The sequence below is a fragment of the Acanthochromis polyacanthus genome, chromosome 11 (assembly GCF_021347895.1).
Source record: "Acanthochromis polyacanthus isolate Apoly-LR-REF ecotype Palm Island chromosome 11, KAUST_Apoly_ChrSc, whole genome shotgun sequence".
NCBI lineage: Eukaryota > Metazoa > Chordata > Actinopteri > Pomacentridae > Acanthochromis > Acanthochromis polyacanthus.
This window is the reverse complement of record NC_067123.1, coordinates 25,619,890-25,639,755: the sequence shown is the minus strand read 5'-3', so window position 1 is coordinate 25,639,755 and position 19,866 is coordinate 25,619,890. Positions and strand designations below refer to the sequence as shown.

Sequence of the window (19,866 nt, the reverse complement as noted above, 5' to 3'; positions counted from 1 at the left end):
AAGGTATATGATGAAGATGCAACCAAATTTTGTGGTTTTTTTTTTTTTTTTCAGTATATCAATGGCTGATTGCACCAAATGCATTAAAGTGAAAACTACCCGAATTTTATCGACAAATTTTGTTATTACTATTGATGAACTATCTATTGTCGGTATATATTGTTATTGTTTTAAAGCTCTGACCTAATTCCATCACAATTAATGTAAAGAAACACATAAATATCTTCTGATCCCATTTATTAGTCACAAACCTCCAAACCTATCAACAGCAGCAACCCAAAACGGCTGCATAACCTGTGGATGCACCATGCATACTGTGTAGAAAATGTTCCTCAAAGAAATTTGCAGCGAGCCTGATTACCTTATTGATTTAACGACATTTTGTTTGCATGCGTTTATGCATGTTTTTCGTGTTTGTTTTTCTTATTTGTTTACTTGCACAGTGATGATTATCTCAGGCTACTGGTCACATTTAATTAAAACATGGACTGCATGGTCTATAGCATCAGAATCTCTTTAAAGTTGACTATATTGTCAGAAGGCTATATATAGTAATGAGAAAAGACTGGAATGAGGTAGAGGAATGATGCTGAGTATGTCATCAAAATCATTAGAACAATAAATATCAATTGCTCTTGTGCAAACAATTCATTTGGGGTATTTTTTTTCCTAATCAAGGCCAATTTCACCAGAGCAAGCAGCCACAATATCCAAGGGAAGTATCTTATAGGTGCTCAACATCTTGTAAAACCACCACAACTCCTCCATTCAAATTAAAGACACAAACAGACCCAAACTATACCCCTGAGTAAAACAAGTGTTACTACATGCAAAAGGGAAAACAGAACATTAGGATAGTAGGATTTGATACTGGTTTATACTCTCACCCATGTCATCACACTTTCATTCCTCACGACTTAAGGGGACGAACCTCATTTTTCAATGAGGCAGTCGACTAACTCATGCTTCACTGCTCTCTCTTCACCGTCATCTCGTCAGGCCCCACCACCCTCTCCCAAACTAACAGGGAAGCAAGAGAGAGGGGGGCAGGGGGTGGTTGAAGGGGGGTAGCTAGTCACACTATTGTAGATCAACTCTGATGGATACAGAAAAAAGCTGTGTTGCAGGAAGGACTCCCTCTGCTGATCCTTTACTCACTTACCGGAAAAAATGTGATAGCTTATGAGGTCTTATTGTTACATCAGGGCTTTTATATGCTCACTGATTAACTGATTCTGTCTTTAATTTTCCTTTTTCAAGCCGCCCTTCTTCAGCACAACCCATTCACTGTTCAAATATCTTTATAATTTTGCTGTGAACTCAGATGCAGATCCAAGATATACAATGTGGAATTAATTAAAACAGTTTATATGAATATAGGCAAACTGTTCAAAAGCGCATTTAAACTATTTCATAAAATATTATGTGCGTGTCTCTTTTCCCCCTATCTCAGACACCTGCAGTGACTTGCTGAGGAGGCAGACTGCTTGAGTCGCGCATCAGGGCTGGCTGTGGTTTTTCTTCAGATGACCCAGTTGAGAGGCACATTGACTATGCAACTAAGACACAGACGGAAGAGAAACTTGGCAACACATGATTGGATAATCATCACAGCACTTTAATATTCAAGAGAGAGAGAGAGAGAGAGAGAGAGGAAGACCGAGCGATGGCATTAGGGAAGACGCAACAAAATGTGGGAGGCACTGAGAATGAGATTCAAGGTGCTGCAGATTTTTTTTATTTTTTTTAAAAAAGAGAGAGGAAATGAGAGGTAAGGAACGAGGAAAAAAAGATAGCAAGAAAACAGGGGATAGTGAAGCGCAAGAACTGCAGTAAGACATGAAGAGATAAGAGTTCTCTTCTATTCCCAGTAGATATTTTCAGAAGCTCAGCAAATGTTTCTAATTCCCTTTGCCTCCTTTAGCCTTCTTCTCTATTTCTACAGATTAAACATGAATAAAGAGTTTGCAAAGAGATGGAGAAGAGAAAGAAGAATAAGATGAAAAAAAAGGAGTCCGGTGGTTGCCATGGTGACGAGAGGGGAGAGATTCCAGAGTGGTCTCGGCCATTACGCAGTGTGTTGGGGAGATGGACTGTGCAGCACTTAGGCTTATTGCAGTGTGGGCTGAAAAAGAACAGACATCTAATATAGACGAGATGGGCTCACACCAAAATGGTGGATGGTGAGCACAGTCTTAATATAAACAGGCGGTAGAGTAGTGAGGTTTTACTGCCAAAAGCTAAGCTGAGAAAAGCCAATCAGGCTAAGGAAGAAAGACGTTTATCCCATTTGAGAAAATGGAAGGACATCCAGCGAAGAATACTGGCACCCACAGACTTGATGACATCTACACCGACATACTAATGCGCACACATAAATATATGAATACACATGCACGAGTATGCACTGGCCCCCTCCCACAACAGCCAAGTTCAACCACTCTATTAGTAACAAAGCCGAGAACAACAGCTTCCATCTTTGGCTTAGCAGTGGGTCATATGGAATGAGCACAACAGCAGTTAAAGACAGTCCAGTTGCTTCCGCTCCAATCAGTGAGCGTTCGGCATAAAATGAAGGGGGAGAGATCAGTATCAACTCTCTTTTTGTCTTAGATGAGATAGCCTAAATTCCAAAATCCATAAAATCCTATCATTACAGATCTTTCCTCCTTGAGTAGAAGATTACATGGAAACGGCGCAATTTCTCCAACAATTTATGAAACACCCTACCTTCCATAATTCAAGCTGAACAGATATGCGATAATGGCACGGGATGCTCACAGAAGTATACAAAATCTGAATTATTTCCATTCATTTTTGGAGAGCTAAATATACACCAACCCACTTCTGCACATACATACACCACACTTAACAGAATTCCATCCTTCTGCTTTTAATTTCATTCCAATAAAGCTTAAGTTTAAAAGTTACTTTTAGCACTTCCATTCTAAGGCAACCATCGCGGCAAAATGATGGAGTTGCATCACAGTTGTGATACAAAAAAAGGCGAATTCTGGGTGATGCGACCTACACACAGCTAGCATTCTTTACTTTGGCAAATACATTATTCACAAGTTTACATTCCCTGAGGTACACATTACACCCACAACTTGGACTTGCACGATTACTTGGGTGTAAACGCAACAAAAACCTGATAGCTGAGATTATGTAAAATAGAAAATTATGGAAATAAAACAATGCTTGCAGATAAACACGTCATTAGACAGGCTGGTTATGATATAACTTGGTCCATTAAGTACTGTAGCTATACTAAGGATGTTTGACATGCGGTTATAAACAGTGCTTTCTATGAGACAATAAAAGGAGATTATGTCGAAATCCATTATGCATACAGGCTTGTGGTTGCCCATCACATTTTACTGCAACAAAGCAGGATGACTTGTGCAGTAAGAGGACAGCACAAAGACTGCTCATGTGCAAAGTTGTTTGTTTATAAGTATATTTGGCTCAAATGGAGTGTACCGCTTAAATAAACAGTTGCGTAGGCGAAGAATAAAAAATGCAGAGCTCCAGCTACATGGAATACAATCTGCAAGAAATCACTGTGCTAGGAGACCTAAGCCAATGAATGTCTGTTTCCACACAAATATAATTAAAATTGGACCTGCCAAACACCAGTCACTTCTATTTTCCTGAGATGAAACACAGTCGGCAGACTGTACACTGGTACACTGATTATGTACCATCTTTGGTCATTCCCTGTTCCCAAACTTGTTCCCTGCTGGCCATGGTGCAAATCAAAGTAGAATAGCGGCTCTATGCCAGTGGCTTCTGGTCAAACCGACTTTACACAGCACAGCACAAAGTAGTGTATCAGCTTCTGTGACATCTTCCTGGTGTTTTTCAGCTTCCTGGGTGGTTCAATTGCAGAAAAGTTATTTGAAACTCACATTACTTGTGCTGATTCCAGGTAGGAGGTTGCTGAATAACAAGAAGAAGAACAGATCTACTGTGGAAGTGAACTGGGGAAAATTTAATTGAAACGTTAAATCTCTCTAAATGTTTCAAAAAATGTCTAGAGCAGAATGTTTTGTTTGAAAAACCTATCTGGTGTTTTTTTGGTCAGCATAGGATATACAAAGAATGCTTTTTTTCTTTCACATTGGTTGCTCTTGTCATCTTGTTGACTTCAAGCCTTGTAATAATTTTAACTAGAGTTCACATAACAGTCTAGCTACAACATGAAGATTCATCATCTGTGGCCTTTGTGCCAGAAAGTCCTAGTGGGATTTATGTGGCACAGAAAAGTCAAAGCATGTGTGCCATGAGGAAATTGACAAAGAGGTTCAAAGGGAAAGCAGAAGAGAATTCATAGAATGAAGGGAGGTGAGGGAAGGGTTGTGGCTTCACATCTGAGGAATAAGGCAGAAGTGGTAATGTTGATATGGGCATATCCTGTGTAATAAAGGCCAGCTGTGGGTGGTCTCCCATCCATTCAATTACAGTGAACTGGTGCTGTGCTTTGCATACCTCCTGTATTTTTCACTCTCCAATTAACATTCACTCTAACCTAGAGGGCAGTACCACACGTCAGCACAGCAGACTGTCTCTATTTTCCCATGTGACACGGGTCATTGCCTTTGGTCTCAGCAGTGTCATGTGAGGTGGGTGACAGGTAATTATGGGTTTGTACTTGTTTCCCCTGGTGCTCAACAGGCCTAATATCCCTCATGGTACCAAAGTCATGACAAGATTTGAAATTTGCATTATTTTTCATTATTGGCTGAGCTTTATTGATGTATGTGTGTGCCAAATGCTAAACAGTGCGTGCCTGTGAGTGTATGACTGCATTTAGCACAAAAAAAAAAAAAAAACTAAGCGAAAACATTAGCTGAAATGTTCAAACTGGCAGAATGAATCATTTACATTCTTAACTTAGCATAGTTACCTGCAAAGTTCAGCAAAAAGTATTTGCAGCAAGAGACACTTACAGCATCCAAGGTCAGAGTGTAGACAAGTCTGATAGTTTTCTTTCCACTAGTTAGAAAGAAAGGCACAAAACCCCAATTGCCTCCCAGTGGAATTAGCAAACAGTCTCTTTGCTCCTTAGTCTTTGGTTTTATCTCGTCACGCAGTGTGGTCTTAGGCCTCCCGAGTCTCTTAATGTTGCTCCAACGAGCCACATCCCCACATTCACAATATCTCAAAAAGACTGACAAATTCTTGTCAGGTAATTAGCCTAATTAGTCACTCGCGTGTATTTCCTTCTCCTCCCAAGGCTCACAGTTCCTCCTGCATGGGATTGAAGAGTGCTATCATTAATATCATCCTTCCATGGGTCATAAAGCATGTCACTCTGATCAAGGGGCCAGTCTTGGGCTGTAAAGGCACAGCTGATAACCTACCTGAATAGAATAGCTGTAAAATAAACCATGCAATGGTACAATCAGTATATTGCCCAATGCTTATTTTCTACTGTAATATGAGTCGCCTTCGCCCTTTTTTCTCCCTTTTGTTAGGATACTTGAGAGCTTTTTCAAAGCAACACTGAAGCCTTCTCATTAAGCTACTACCACACATCCAACAGTGGCTAAAAGATCCCATTATTTTCAAAATGATTTGCATAAACTGCTGACTTGAGAGCAATGACGCAGAAATGAATAAAGGAAACAAAATTTCAGAAGTAACTTATGTCACTCTGAAATTGAGCTTGAATAAATCATATCCACATTTATGTTCTAACAAAATAAAACATGTTAATTTTGCCTGTGGCTCATGAGCAAAAAAAAAAAAAAAAAAAGGAAGTTGTGTTACCTTCGTAGACAGCTTTAAATCCTTGCCCACTGACCGCGTAGTCCGACAGTAGCCACAGCGTGAGCCTGGAGCCTGTACTCACGATGGGTGAAGGCAGCTGGAACCCAGTTAACCTGAGAACAAATGCACAGGAGGACAATAACGGTCACACAAAAAATAAGATCCAATCAACGGCACAGTTGGTTGCAAGGTCAGGTATAAAGCCCGCTTTCATCAACCCAGCTCCCATCTAGTCGGCTATTCCCTCAGGCATTCAAGGATAACTTTTTGTATAACGAGCCTCTGAATCATCCACAAATTATTAAAATGCCAAGACCTCAACAGGACAGAAAACCTCAACAGATTTCTCTCCATCAGCAAAGACAGAGTAACTGCAATCATGCATTTGCAGTGAATTAGAAACACAGCAGCCAGTGTGGGAATGAACAAACAGCTGAACAGACAGCAAACATAAAAATGTCAGACCGGGTAAACAATCATCATTTCTAATAACCGAGCGGTAGTTTGGAGGTGTGAAATTAAACTGCCCTTGTCTCAGTCTGAAGGTAATGGTTTGGAGTCTCCCTTGCAGTCCAACATAATAAAGACAAACCTCCAAGCAAATACGACCTCGCTTGCTTACGTTTTTGTTTCATGTTACCACTTACATAATCGGTATTAGTGTTGTTACTGACCTAGATTCGTGTACATATATTTAGATATGGCAGTAGAAAATATTTCATAATAACGTACTTTTTAAATAACCGTTAACACCATTAGGATTTCTGAGTTGGTTCAAGAACATATGTACACTGCAAGTATGGAAATACACATTGCGAAAACTCAAAATCTTACCAAGTCTGTTTGTCTTATTTTTTGTCAAAATGTCCCAACCCACTTGATTTATGATAAATTCACTTAACAACTGACATTTCAGCAAGATGGAGGGATTTGTTTTAAGGCAATGCAACTTAAATATCTTGTTAAGTCAAACAATCTTGAAATTATCTTGTATTGAGTTGTATTTTACAAGAAAATACAAAACAAATTTAACACATCTCAAATTAGGAGGTTACATGAAAGCAAAAATCTATTTGTGAGTGGAAGAAACTGCTGTGTTTTTAGTATGTTTGGCTTATTTTAAGATACCTAAGCTTGACAATCCTGGCAAAATATAGCTTAAAGAAAGTTTGCACAGCTAATTTTAAGATTGTAATCTAAATATCGCATCTTATTTCAAGAAATCTTACCAAGCCATTTTACACTTGTTCTATTGGCAGAGGTTTTTTTTCCACTTATTTCAAGGTAAAAGTTCCTTGAAATAAGTTTTTCTTGTTGTTTTGAGAGAGGCATTTTTTCCAGTGTAGTAGAATTTTTGATAAAATACACACAAGCTTCCCGAAAACAAGGTTAAATTTGAACATTTTGTGCTGCGCGGAAAAACATTAAAGCACACATTCAGCATTGACTATTTGGGGGAACTAAAAACAACTAGGATTACTGCAACTCAAAAATCTGCTAACATCTTTAATCTATAACTGTCAACATATTGACTTTTATATTTACAATTTATACACAAGGAATTGAAAACATCTTGTGGATTGTTGCCTTGGAGTTGCCAGTATCATGTCTTAAATCATGAACACAACATAACATGACTTCATATTATCACTACGCATACAGGTGAGAACACAAGCTAAATTAATCCATACCACAGAATCAACACATATTAGTTATGCATGCATGATCTTTGATGTTGCAGCCAAGTTGGCCCAGGTGCACATGACGCACAGACACCCCCGGACCGCGACAGCAGAACAAAGGCAGTGGCAAAACATTGACTTAATTATTGTAACCAAGGCACACGCATGCACATTTAATAAGACTCCCTATGCAGCAAAACAAAAACAGAAGGTTGTACTGGTTCAGCAAAAAAAAAAAAAAAAAAAAAAAGCGGAATTGAAGTCATTCAGTGCAAATGTAATCTATTTCTTTTTCTCTTATTATTGTGTGTTGATCTCTTGTTATACAACTCATGCTACTTTCTGAGAACAATTTGTTTTCCTGCAACAAATGGTAGAATAAACACAAATAATTAGTTTCATTTAATGGGTTTGCGTCTATGTAAAATTTGTCTGAAAGGACAAATTTCAAATGCTGATTTGGGATCAGACTGTCCTGACATAATGAAACGTTTATAATTGCTAGCAGTGATTCAGAGGTACTTAAAAAAAAACATGACATTAGGAGTGTATTTTTTGCTGGGATTTAGTGTAATGGTGCCTTTACAGGGACCAAGACAGGACATCTTCTGTACTATACATTGAATGCTGAAGTTCGTTTAACGACAGACACAGAAGGCATCTTTTCATGTGTTATTCCTTACATTTCATCTTAAGGTTGCACAAGATCATAAGCAAATCCAAAAGTTGGCAAAAAAAAAAAAAAGTTGAGACTGATACAAACAAAAAATGAAAGCAAACACAAAACAGGCTGTCTTCCACATATCTATAAAAGAATGGAAGTTCAGACCTTTCATGTCTTATTCCAGTGTTTAAATTTGGTTACGTCATAAATCTTAAATCTTCAGAGAACTTACTCACTCACAACATAGTGTTAAGCACAAATTGCAGACTCCAGTTTTTTAACAACAAACCTGCCAGTCTTTACTCCCAGGGTTAAATTTGTTTTAAGAGTAACTCTGTGTGTAGTTAATCATTGAGACATTTATTTGTTGTGTTTTTTGTTGGTTAATTTTTTGTTCACTGAAGATGGACTCATCCTCCACTCACCCTCCCAACTCGCTGCAGCTCAAGCACACCAGCTCACCCTCGACTCTGCTAAATTAATTCCTAAATACCACTCTACACGACACAATGCCAAGTTGTAATACTGTAGCAATTCCACCTTTCATGTCTAAACCAATTCTGAAGAAGAATAAGGATGCAGAAAGCCCTATTGTGTTTTTGAGACGGTCATCGGTGGCTCCAGTTTGACAGGGGAAAATGCTCAGCCTTGTCATGCTGTTAGCAAGGAAAAAAGAAAAAAAAAAAAAAACCTCTTTCTCCAGACCGGGTCTTAAATGAGATGTTAGCTCAATGGGAGCACTTCCCCTTAATGTAAACGCCTCCCCAGGTGGTGTATGCTCTCATTCTCCGCAAATCACTTATTGACTGAAACATATACACCATTTTGTTAAAACAACACAAAATCTGTCCTGTTGCTGAACTATGTGTCATACCTGACCATCAAGTCCTCCAAACCTGCTGTGTATTTGATAAAGTTCAAGTCCACAGCCGCTCTCAGTGCTCCTTCTGTGGTACCCCCCATCACATCGGTTTACCACCCCCTTAACCTCTCCTCTTCTATGCAATTCTCCTGTGCGACAGGAGATGGAACAGGCTGTTTATTTACATCCAAGTTTTTCTTGTCACTGTGAGCATAATGGGAGTTCACTCCCAAGGAGATCACACCGGGTCATGGCACTTTTCTTCATAGCCAACACAATGTAGAAGCCCAGCGGTACTTAGACACCCAATTGTGCTCGCTCAAGAACACAGTTACAATGTTTTAATATTTTGTTTGCTATGTTTCAACTTCCAGAACTGCTTGACAACAGCTTGGCAAGGAATAAACCAGGTTCTGAAATAGCTAGGGTGAAATCTTCCTTCATGTGTCAGTAAAGCTTTAAGTGCACCCACACAAGAGCATTGCCAAGTTGACTTTTTTTTTTTTGTTCTTCCCATGCATCCCATAGGTGCGCATTGGGATTTCAGTTCGGGGCTCTGGGAGGGACATGACTTTAACTGTGAATTTCTCCAGGGCAAAATTGCAGGTGGCTGACATGCTTTGGATCATTATATTTCTGACAACAGCAAAAAAAAAAAAAAAAAGTCTGCTTCAATAGCCTTTGGATTGATTTCTTTAGGTCTGCAGCCAGAATGTTTCTGAACACTTCAGAGTTCATGATTCTGTTAGTAAATATGATTTCGCCCTCTGTGCTGTAAAAAGAACAGACTTTGACATCCCCGCCTCCATCCCTTATAGTACCCTCACTGCAGTCTGGTTTCTGCCATCAGATCCATGTACATTTGGGCTCATCTGAAAAAATAGCACACAACTCTAAAATAAGAAGTCTTTCCATGCATGTTCATTTGCAAATATAATCCTAGCTGTGTTAGTCTTTAAGTCTATGATTATTTTCTGCTGTGTCACCATCCCTCTGTATCCTTAGTCATTGCTCAAATTCTGGATAGAGTTGTGAAGTAGTCCTTGTTGCCACTTCCTACCTGCTCTTCTTGATTTTATTTTCAAGTATATACTTCAATCTGTTGCTTATTTTTCTTTAGACAGCACACCCAAAAAATGGTGGGTGGAAGACTGAGTTTGTAGCTGATCTGACCAACAGAGTACAGAAATTATGCTTAACATTTATTCTGAGCCTACCTCATTTGTATCTGCCATTTTTGCGGTTGCTTATAACTAATCAGCTCCAAGGTACTCTATAGTGGACATAGAAAGTCATGTACAATTCAAGCAGATCATCATCAGCCTCGGTTTCAATAACATCGCCAATACTTTGATTTTACTCATGAAAATTATTGAAGAGGGGAAAAAAAAGACACCAGGTGTCAGTGCTGTCAGATTCCCTTAATATTTTGTTAAATTTCCTGTTTCAATTAAATTCCAGCTCCATTTAAAACAGTCCAATCCTTCGCAAAGTAAGGCGACCTTGCAAAATTTACACATAGAAGTCCAACAAAATCAATTAATATGCTAATAAAAGTATTGTGAAGTTACTCTGCTTTTCAGAGTTAAGAACCAAAGGTATCACTGTTTGGTGGTTGTCAGTCATTGTAATAATCAGTGGACCAAAAATTGTGCTGCAAACAAGTAAAATAGTTTTGAGTAATGAGCCATGTCTTATTAGGACCAGCTATCAGGAACAGCTTTACCAGGTTCTGCTAATAAATCCATTTACCGTGTTTGTCACTCACATAGCGTTACACACACACATACACACACTCTAATGAAATAACAGGTGTGCACTGTTCATTTGTTGCCACTGCAGAGACATAAATGTGCACATGTACTATAGATAGCTATAGATTCTAATAAAGGACAATGTTGCTCACTCAACTCTTTGCTCATCCTTGAAATTTACCTTCGCAAGCACCAGTTTAATTTTCATTTTCTGCTCCTGCATGTGCTCTCGCCCCACATGCGTACCCCACCCTTTACAATCTATTACATCCTTCCTCATATCTCTCAGTGTTAAGAGAGGACTAAGTGTTTTGCTTAATCCTTAAGTACCACATCGGAGGTGGGGAAAATTGCAAAACACCAGTGCCGAAAGATGAATTGGGCCAAAAAGGGGAGAGGACTTTAATATATGCACGATTTCACTCCTCTGTGTGAGATTGTCACAGTGGGATATCAGCTAAACGATGGGACACATGTTCATGCAAATAGCCCCTTCGCTGACCGCAAATTGAGTTGGAAGGCAGCCATCTTGGTTCAGCAGCGCACTGCGGTGAAGGGGGGGTTGATAGAGGGTATGATGGAGGGGCTGAGGAGAGGAGCGGCCCACAAACTAGGAGGGATTCTCGCAGCATCCAAATCGTGATCATCCGACATAAGTCAGACATAGCCCCTGAATCTTTTTTCCAAGCTGAGTGGAAACAAAGTGGATGCTGTCGGAAGACACAGAAAAACTGGCTTCAGAAGTGAAGGTAGATTAAATATTGCAATGTGATATGTGCTGTGGCAATCTGAGACATGCAGCCGGTATTGTGGGAAAAAATAAATAAAAAATGCCAGCTGGGGGATTGCCTGTTATCAAGGAAAAGATGCAAAATATGATTGCGACTGAGCGATACAAAAGAATGGATTTGCAGCACAGGTGTCTCAAGTGCGTGGCAAACTGATGGAGGGAAGACAAAAGAAAAAAGAGCGAGGGACACAGGAGGAGAGGAAGATGCAGAAGTTAAGAAAAATGGCACAGTTATGGGAAATCATTGGCTGTTTCTATTATATGGAAAGAAGCTGTGTAATATCAGAAATGAGGCCCTCCGAAGAGAAGAAAAGAGGTATGTGTGCATGGCTGCAACCACACTGAAGAGTATATGCCGCATGTGTGTGTGTGTGTGAGTGTTTGCGTAAGCGCATGACGGGAGCAGAGGTCTATTAAGAGGGCTTTCCACCTGACTGGCCTCAGCATCATCTCAATGAAGAACCTCTGCTTCCAATTATCCCACTGCTACCCATGGGAACGAGAGGGGGAGCGACAGCCAGAGAGGGAGACAGAGCAAATGTGCAGAAAGATGGCTGTATATTAAAAGAGTGGAGACATTGTAATGAGGAGATGCCAGTGCTGAAGAGTCGAAGGGCAGAATGTGAATAGTAGGAAGGTGAGAAAGACACATCAGTAGGTAGGAATTTAAAAAAAAAAAAAAACTCCAACCAGGCACCTGAGTTGAGCGAAGATGAGTCATGGTGAGAAACTCCTTCATTAGGCTCCAAGCTATTCAGGGATTCTTACTCAAGCAAACACACATATGCAGTTTTATTCATCTGAACATTTTCTCGCATGTTTGTGATCTCCCGCCTCAAATATATGCGTGTTTACAGCTGTAAACAGACAGAGACTAAATCAGGTCATTCGTCCTTTAATCTTATTCACTCCATCAATGTGTGTGTGTGTGTGTGTGTGTGTGTGTGTGTGTGTGTGTGTGTGTGTGTGTGTGTGTGTGTGTGTGTGTGTGTGTGTGTGTTTTCAGGGTGGAAGGAAGGTAAGCACAGTGCTGATACAGCTGATTTTCCCCCAGAAGGAGGGTAGAGGGGAAAAAAAAAAGAAAAATAGATACAGCAGCAAGATTTTGATGGCTGAGTAGAGGGGAGACATTAGCCAATAAATGATGGGTGGTAGGAGAGAGACAGGGGAGAGGGAGCTGAAGTGCAGAGTGAACAACTGTGTGTGTGTTTTTATGTGTGTTTGTGTGAGGATGCGCGTAGTCTTTCGATACGAGACCCTGTGCAGCTATAACTTGTCAGTGGTCAAGGCCAGGGGCTGATGCTCTGTTGTGTTCTATAAGCTCTAACTCTCCACTGACTGCAGATCACACCAGCAGCAATGCTGTGAACTGAGGCCACTGCAACGCACGCAAAGACAAATGAATAGTTCCAGATCTTCTGGATGTGGGGGGTAAAAGAAAACATACTTAAATTGGTGGCGCTGTGGTGGATTCAAAACTGGTGCCGCTCAGTGTGTATGTGTGTGTCTCTGTATGACTCATCACTGGCTCTACTGACAGTGAAAAGAGCTGACCGTGTAGCCTAGTGGAGGTTAAAATGGCACTCCATTCCCACACACATGATTTGATTCCCACAGTTAAAAGGAAGAGCTTCACAAGCAATTAGATTTTATTTCTATCAGCCTTCTTATCCCTTCTTCTTGTTGGGTAAGCTGTAATGTACCGCGTCATTTTGCCCAAGGGCATGATCTGGCCTTGATAGAGTTGCCTTCAGCGCTCTCAGTTTCACTTAATATTCTTGGTATTTAAAGCGCATTACCAGTAACCATGGTGGTTAGTGGCTTTGTAGGTGAAGAGGCAAGTGCAACCTATGCAATGTTAATGGCCATAAAGTGGACTGTACACAGTGAAATGCTACTTTTTGGTCTCTGTTAACAGGTTTCCGCTAGTTGTAGCTGTTAATCATATTATCCAGAAAGCTTGCCGTTCCACAACAAAGAGGAGAATAGATAGCGGCAGCAACAATTTGTAAATCCCATACACAGCTTCCCACAACCCATCAATATTTCAAACACGACTGACATCTTTTTCACTCGAACAGGCTAATTCCTTTTGTCTGTCTTGTGAAGAAAGACGGGCGGCAGCGTGCAGCTGATCATTAATATTCATACGCGTGTGACATCACAAGGTATTTGCGTATGGCGGCTGAACGCTAAGGGCAGGAGAGTTTCTCAAATTTCTCGGATGCTGAATGCTGATGGTGAGATAATCAACCACAGTCCCTTCCAACTGGGAGACAAACCACAGTGAAGTCATTAACAAACCACTGTCTCTAGAGAGAGGGAGGGAGAGAGCGAGGCTGACATAAGGGAAAAGACGAGTGGATGGGAAGGTGAGAGGAGGAAGAAGATACGAGTGGGAGGAGAAAATATCAGCAAAACCTTGAGGAGATCTGAACAGATGAAGTACTCCAGAGAAAATAGGAACAACTAAATAGAAATGTGCGTGTGTGTGTGTGTGTGTGTGTGTGTGTGTGTGTGTGTGTGTGTGGGGGGGGGGGGGGTATAGTTGGCAGCGGAAAACAGAAAATGTGAAAACCTAAACAGCAAAATAATAGAGCCTGATCTACTGAGCAGAGAGAGAAATAAGTGCGAGAGGAAGCCAATGCAATGATGAAAAACAAGTGAACAATTCACAACGCCTTAAAAAGACACAGGTGGCAAAACAGGACTTATTAGTTGTCATTTGCAGTGCAAAATAGCACAAGTAATTACCAGCTAAATTAAAGCATGAGTGAGTGTGAATAAGTGGAGGAGTTATAGAACACTGTTCCAACAGCTTCACCGCAGAAGAGAGCTCCATTGTCTTAAATGTAATCTCTTTCCTAAATGTAATTCTAATGTTTGGAGTAAGTATATGGAGCTATGGCTTACACACACACATTTACTTCCACTAGAGTGTCTACCAGTCAGCAAGTGAGTGTGACTGGTTTATCTGCAGGCTATCTGCACTCCATTAACAGTGTATTACATTGCCCTGATGCTATCTGCATCTTCCCAGCACCACAGACACCTATAAGGCAACAGAGTCTGTTGCCCTCCTTGTTCAGGATATTAAGTAAATAGTATAAAACACCATTAATAATGTTTAAATGGCTGTTTAAATACCAACGATTTCCACAAGATCACATGCAATGAATTTCCTACACATACATACAAATGTAAACAATACAGAAAATAATCTAATATTCCTCAGAGATATGCATTCACTGGCAAATAAAAAGCTCAATAATTGGAGAGCTCAATATATAATTCTTAAATGAACAACAAAAGGGCCCCGACAGTGGCGATGTAAAAACTAGAAATGAACTCTTTGTTCATTTGTCCCCCCTCCCCTTTGTAAAGACATAAGTCAATTACACTCACAGCAAACAAATCAAGGCTGACAAATGAAACAAGGTGACGTTCACACGTCCACCGTGTTTTCCACTGCTCCGCACAAATCGCTTTGCAATAATCCTCGGGCAGAAAACAATTAGGGATAAAATAAAACTAATTCAATGGTGTGCCACTCTCGCCCCCAGGAAAGTGACAAAGCTAAGTGGTAGCCATGAGATATGCTGTTGTTTACTCGCTCATGCCAGTGTGCTAGTCTGTGTGTGTGTGTGTGTGTGTAAATGTATGTGTGTAAATGTGTGAGCGGATGGAGCAATTATGGTGCACAAGGATGAAGTAAATGATCAAGGACAGAAAAAGGACAGACAAGAGAGATCCAATTGAAAACAACCAAGGTAATCCTGCAAGAAGGAACACAAACATTATAAAGCAGTCTAATGGTAGATATAGCCTAGCTTAGCTAGACTGTATTCCCGTTATAAGGGATATACGGGAATACGGTCTAGCCCTCCTCCATTGACACATTTTGACAGGTTTTCAAGCTCCGAGCAGATCAGAACGAAACAATCAGAGCACCAGAGGCGGGAGTTAACGATGCGACCGCAACAGAGCGAGGTTTCTCTCGTGCGCTTTCCTCTGTTTTGCACGGGCTGAATTTGTCCTTTAAACCTCAACAAGAAGCAGCTCTTAAAGCTTTTCTTTTTAAAAAGGATGTATTTTTAATTCCGGCAGGCTGTACGATAGAATACGTAATGCTGCCCTCCACTGTTGAAAGGGAGAGCTTAGATTTTCCTCAGGACCCCTGTACGGCGAAGGAAGCTGTTAAAACTACAAAACATCATGGCGGAAAGGCAATTGTTAGGTCGCTTAGTGATTGCGTCACACATATGTTACGCTGATTGGCTCTCCCCAATTCAAGCTGTGATTGGTAGTCCCGCCTCTGGGCTAGATTTGGTTCAATGGATCAGTTCCAGACTGACTTTGTGTGTATTTGTAATACACAATATAAAGGCTGTCTGGTCCCCAGGCAACGGTAGATATAGATATTTTGTTATGCGTGTATGGTGTAATGGTGTTCACTGTTGATTGCATTTTGCATATATTCATATGTTTTTGCATATACTCACACCACACAGCCAGAAGAGCAACCTGGTGTATGTAGTTAAATGCAGCGAGGAATGCTCAGATCTCTACATAGGGGAAACCAAACAGCAACTTAACAAGTGCATGGCTCAACACAGGAGAGCCGTTTCCTCAGGACAGGATTTGGCAGTCTTCCTTCACCTTAAAGCTGCTGTCCGGAGTTTCCGTTTGTTTTCAATCTATGTATCATTTTTTAACAAAGCTTAAATGTGTTAGTCTAGTTCGATACTATAATATAAAGTTAGAATAACGCGATATGAAAATTTATTCCTGAGCTCCGCCTTCCTCTCATAGACCCCCATGTTATTCCAAAAAGCGCCGGTTGCTGCCGACCAATCAAGTTCAAGCTTCAGCTTTGTCATGCTGTCAATCAACGGTTACGCGCACAGCAAGCAAGCCCATGCAGAGGTGGGCGAGCTACGCACTACGCAACCGCGCGCACATTTGTTTTGCTTGTGGAGGAGAGAGTATCAGGGCTCAGCAACTTCCAGAAAAGTTACCAATCCCACGGCTTGTCAGGCCAAGAGACTGCAGGACGTTTTTTGGCTCGGGGTGCTCGCGTCGCTCCCCGACCACGGCCTCCATAGCCCGCCTGACGGCTTCGTTTAGATGCCCGACCTTTGGAGGAAGATGTTGGGGCGTCTGGGACATACTCCTCATCAGAGGAGTCATGCAATTCTGAACTCTAGATAGAAATAAATAAACAATGTAACACATATACACGCGTAAATGCACTAAGTTTGATAAACAACGTCATTGAGAGGGATACACGAGTGTAATCACATATTGAAACTTTACTCGTTCGTCCTAGCAGATTCATGTTATTTTGGTATTAGGACAAGTTAGACTCAATACAGCATTCTAACGTAATTCCTTTATTATTTACTAAATGTACTCAATGTAGAAGAGGGGAAAACAGCAAAACAGGCGAGATGCTGCAGCACTCCGGGCACTTCTCTCATGTACAGCGCGCGTGCACAAATAAAGGGGCGAAATCAGAGGGAGGGAGGGTGGGACCACCAGTGTTCTGGGAGACGCTGCGATTCAAACTCCGGACAGCAGCTTTAAAGAAGAAGGACACTCATTTCAGGACACCAAAGTTCAGATTTTGGACAGGGAGGACAGATGGTTTGAGAGAGGAGTGAAAGAAGCCATCCATGTCAAAGTAGAGAAGCCATCTCTGAACAGGGGGAGTGGTCTGCAACATCATCTTTCGCCAATTTACAATCAGGTCCTTTCAAAATTCCCCAAAAGAACTACTCAGCAGACTCATGCTAATGACCACCATTAGCACAAAAGGGCTCAGTGACCCATTTCAATGACCCCCACTGATACTCATAACGACCATCGTTGAGTCGTCAGATGAGTTTTGGTATTGGTCGTTGGAATAATAGCCCTGGACACACCTCACAGAGGTTTAAAAGCTGAGGCAACACCAACCACCACCAGAACTGAAGTAGCCTCTTGGATGAGAGGTGAAACGTCTACAAGGAATTTTCTTAAAGTCCAGTGGATTGATTTAAACTACTTTGGATAACCATGACCGGGATGAATGAGAACCTACACAGACATCTATACTCATATCTGTTTTCTATATTTGCTTTATTAGAAGTATTTATGAATGCTACGGTAGCAGTTTAGTAGTAGGATGTGCAAAACATTACATTATATTATACTGCTGCTACTGGCAGTAGCAATCACGTATATATATATTCATGCAGCAGCAGTAGTAGTGTGAAGGTCCAGCTCTGCCTAAATAAACATGTTACATAACACACGGCATGAAGACAATCAAATGTGTTGATGAGTCAGTCTGACAAGCATCAAGAATTTGATGTGTGAGTTAAGTGATGTGGTGCAAGCAGTACAGCATGATAGAAATGTAAACTGGAATAACAAAAAAATAAAAATCATAATGCACTTTTGGGGTAATGGCTGAGTACAATGTTGTCTTTCCCAGAATCTCGCAGATTAAAAGGGCATGTTACTCAATCAAATGCAGCCATTTGCCACTTAGCATAGCCCACACCCCATCCCTCATTCACCATTTGAGGCTTTTACTTGTGTGTTGTCTTTTTCTCTGTCCGCTTCCGACTCATCCTCTACCCAGTCCCCTTCCAGGCTATTGTACACAGCAGTAGTGAGCAGACTTTTGCTATGACATTAGTTTCATTAAGTGGATAGTTAGACTGAAGAGCACTTTCTTCATACATTGTTTGGGAGAGCTGCAAGAACCTTCTGAACTTCAAGACACACTTGGCAGTTTGAAGTGCATGTGATCTTTTTTTGTTATCACCAAAATTACTCCTTTCATCAGAGCTACAAACTGTTAAAACAGACAGAATCTTTGGAATCTTTTCAAATGTCCCACAGTCATTAAACTGCCCGTCTGTGATGTACCAGTCTGTCGGAAAAGTTAGTTAAATGTAATCTTCACATTGTGATACTTCAAACTTATTCTACATTTTTCATTTAAAATTTGGTCATAGAATTTCACCAGATTATGGAAAAATAAATTTAATTAAAGTGAATCCATTTGTGATTCTGGAGTCATGTGACTGAATGAAGGGAACTGGACTGAACTACAGCAGATGGGAAACGAATATGAAACAAACTAAAAAAAATGTCAGTAGGAAAATATCTACAGTATGTAGAGTCAACATATAGTACAATATTGGTAACACCTGTGGCCAAACCTGTGGGGAAAATGCTGTACATGTTGATTGGGTGTTGTTTTTTGCTTTTCATAGTAACTTCGTACTGTACAAAAGACATTTTTGATATTCCTTTATTTTTAGCCATAGCTATGCTGTTTGCCTTGAGGTGCGGGACTTTATATTGTAGCAAAAAATTAGCCTAAAATGTGGCAAAAGCAAAATATATCTAAACACTGCGCTTGGTTTGCAAAAGGTTAATACTGGGTGACTCCTTATCCCATATTTTCTATTGACAATGAAGCAGTTTTTTTTTCCTTTTGATTGTTCACATTTTAAAATGTTTGAGAGAAAAAAAACATGATTTGGTAAGGTTCGGACACAAATGTGGATGATAGCATCTACATTCTTCTCCCTGCCAACAATATGAAGCTGAGACTGGACAATTGTGCTGTTGGCATACAATCCATGGCCACAACCGAGACACAACCAGACCAAGTTATACCGCAGAATAAATTTGAGATGTGGGCAGTGCACACAATTGAAGTTCTACATGGTTAATTTCAATAAAGAGAAATCTTAATGCTTCAGTGTACAATTATATTTTATGCACTTATGGACTCTGACTGTGTGGCAGATGCTGAGGCAAGGACCTTTCCTGCTTTAACATCAGTAACCCATGTGAACAAAGCCTGATTCATGCATGAATGGTTGGTTTGACCTAAACGCCATGAACCATCTTTAGAATGACAGAACACCTACAATGAGTCAGTCCTCATCAGAAAACATTAGTGCTTGACCTCACTAATGCTATTCTGGCAAAATAAAAGTAAGCCTCTGCAGTCAGGCTTCTAAATCTTCCAATGAGTTAAGCAGTGTATTAATGTCGTCCACATACTTCTGGTCATGTCGTGTCTGAGGCATTGATTCTTTATAAAAGACTCAGTGGAAATGGTGTGTGTTTGTGTGTGTGTGCATCGACGCACTCCTGCAGTGCGAGGCTTTGAGCCTGAGCCACTGAGGTTTTTTCCAAAGACCGCATGAAGCTGTGAATCCATATTCAAAATTTCATGATTTGCCCTGCTATCTTTCTTTCTCTCTCTCTCTCTCTCTCTCTCTCTCGCTCTCTCTCTCTCTCTCTCTCTCTCTCGCTGTGATCTTCAGTTT

The 19,866-nt window shown here is 40.6% G+C and overlaps 1 protein-coding gene across 1 annotated transcript in view; it reads right to left on the bottom strand.

The window, feature by feature from the left end:
- csmd2 (CUB and Sushi multiple domains 2) overlaps positions 1-19,866 on the bottom strand; it is a 251,381-nt gene that overhangs the window by 200,912 nt on the left and 30,603 nt on the right. The window contains 1 exon segment of the mRNA XM_051955076.1: positions 5,776-5,888. Within this exon segment, the coding sequence (XP_051811036.1) occupies positions 5,776-5,888 (113 nt within the window).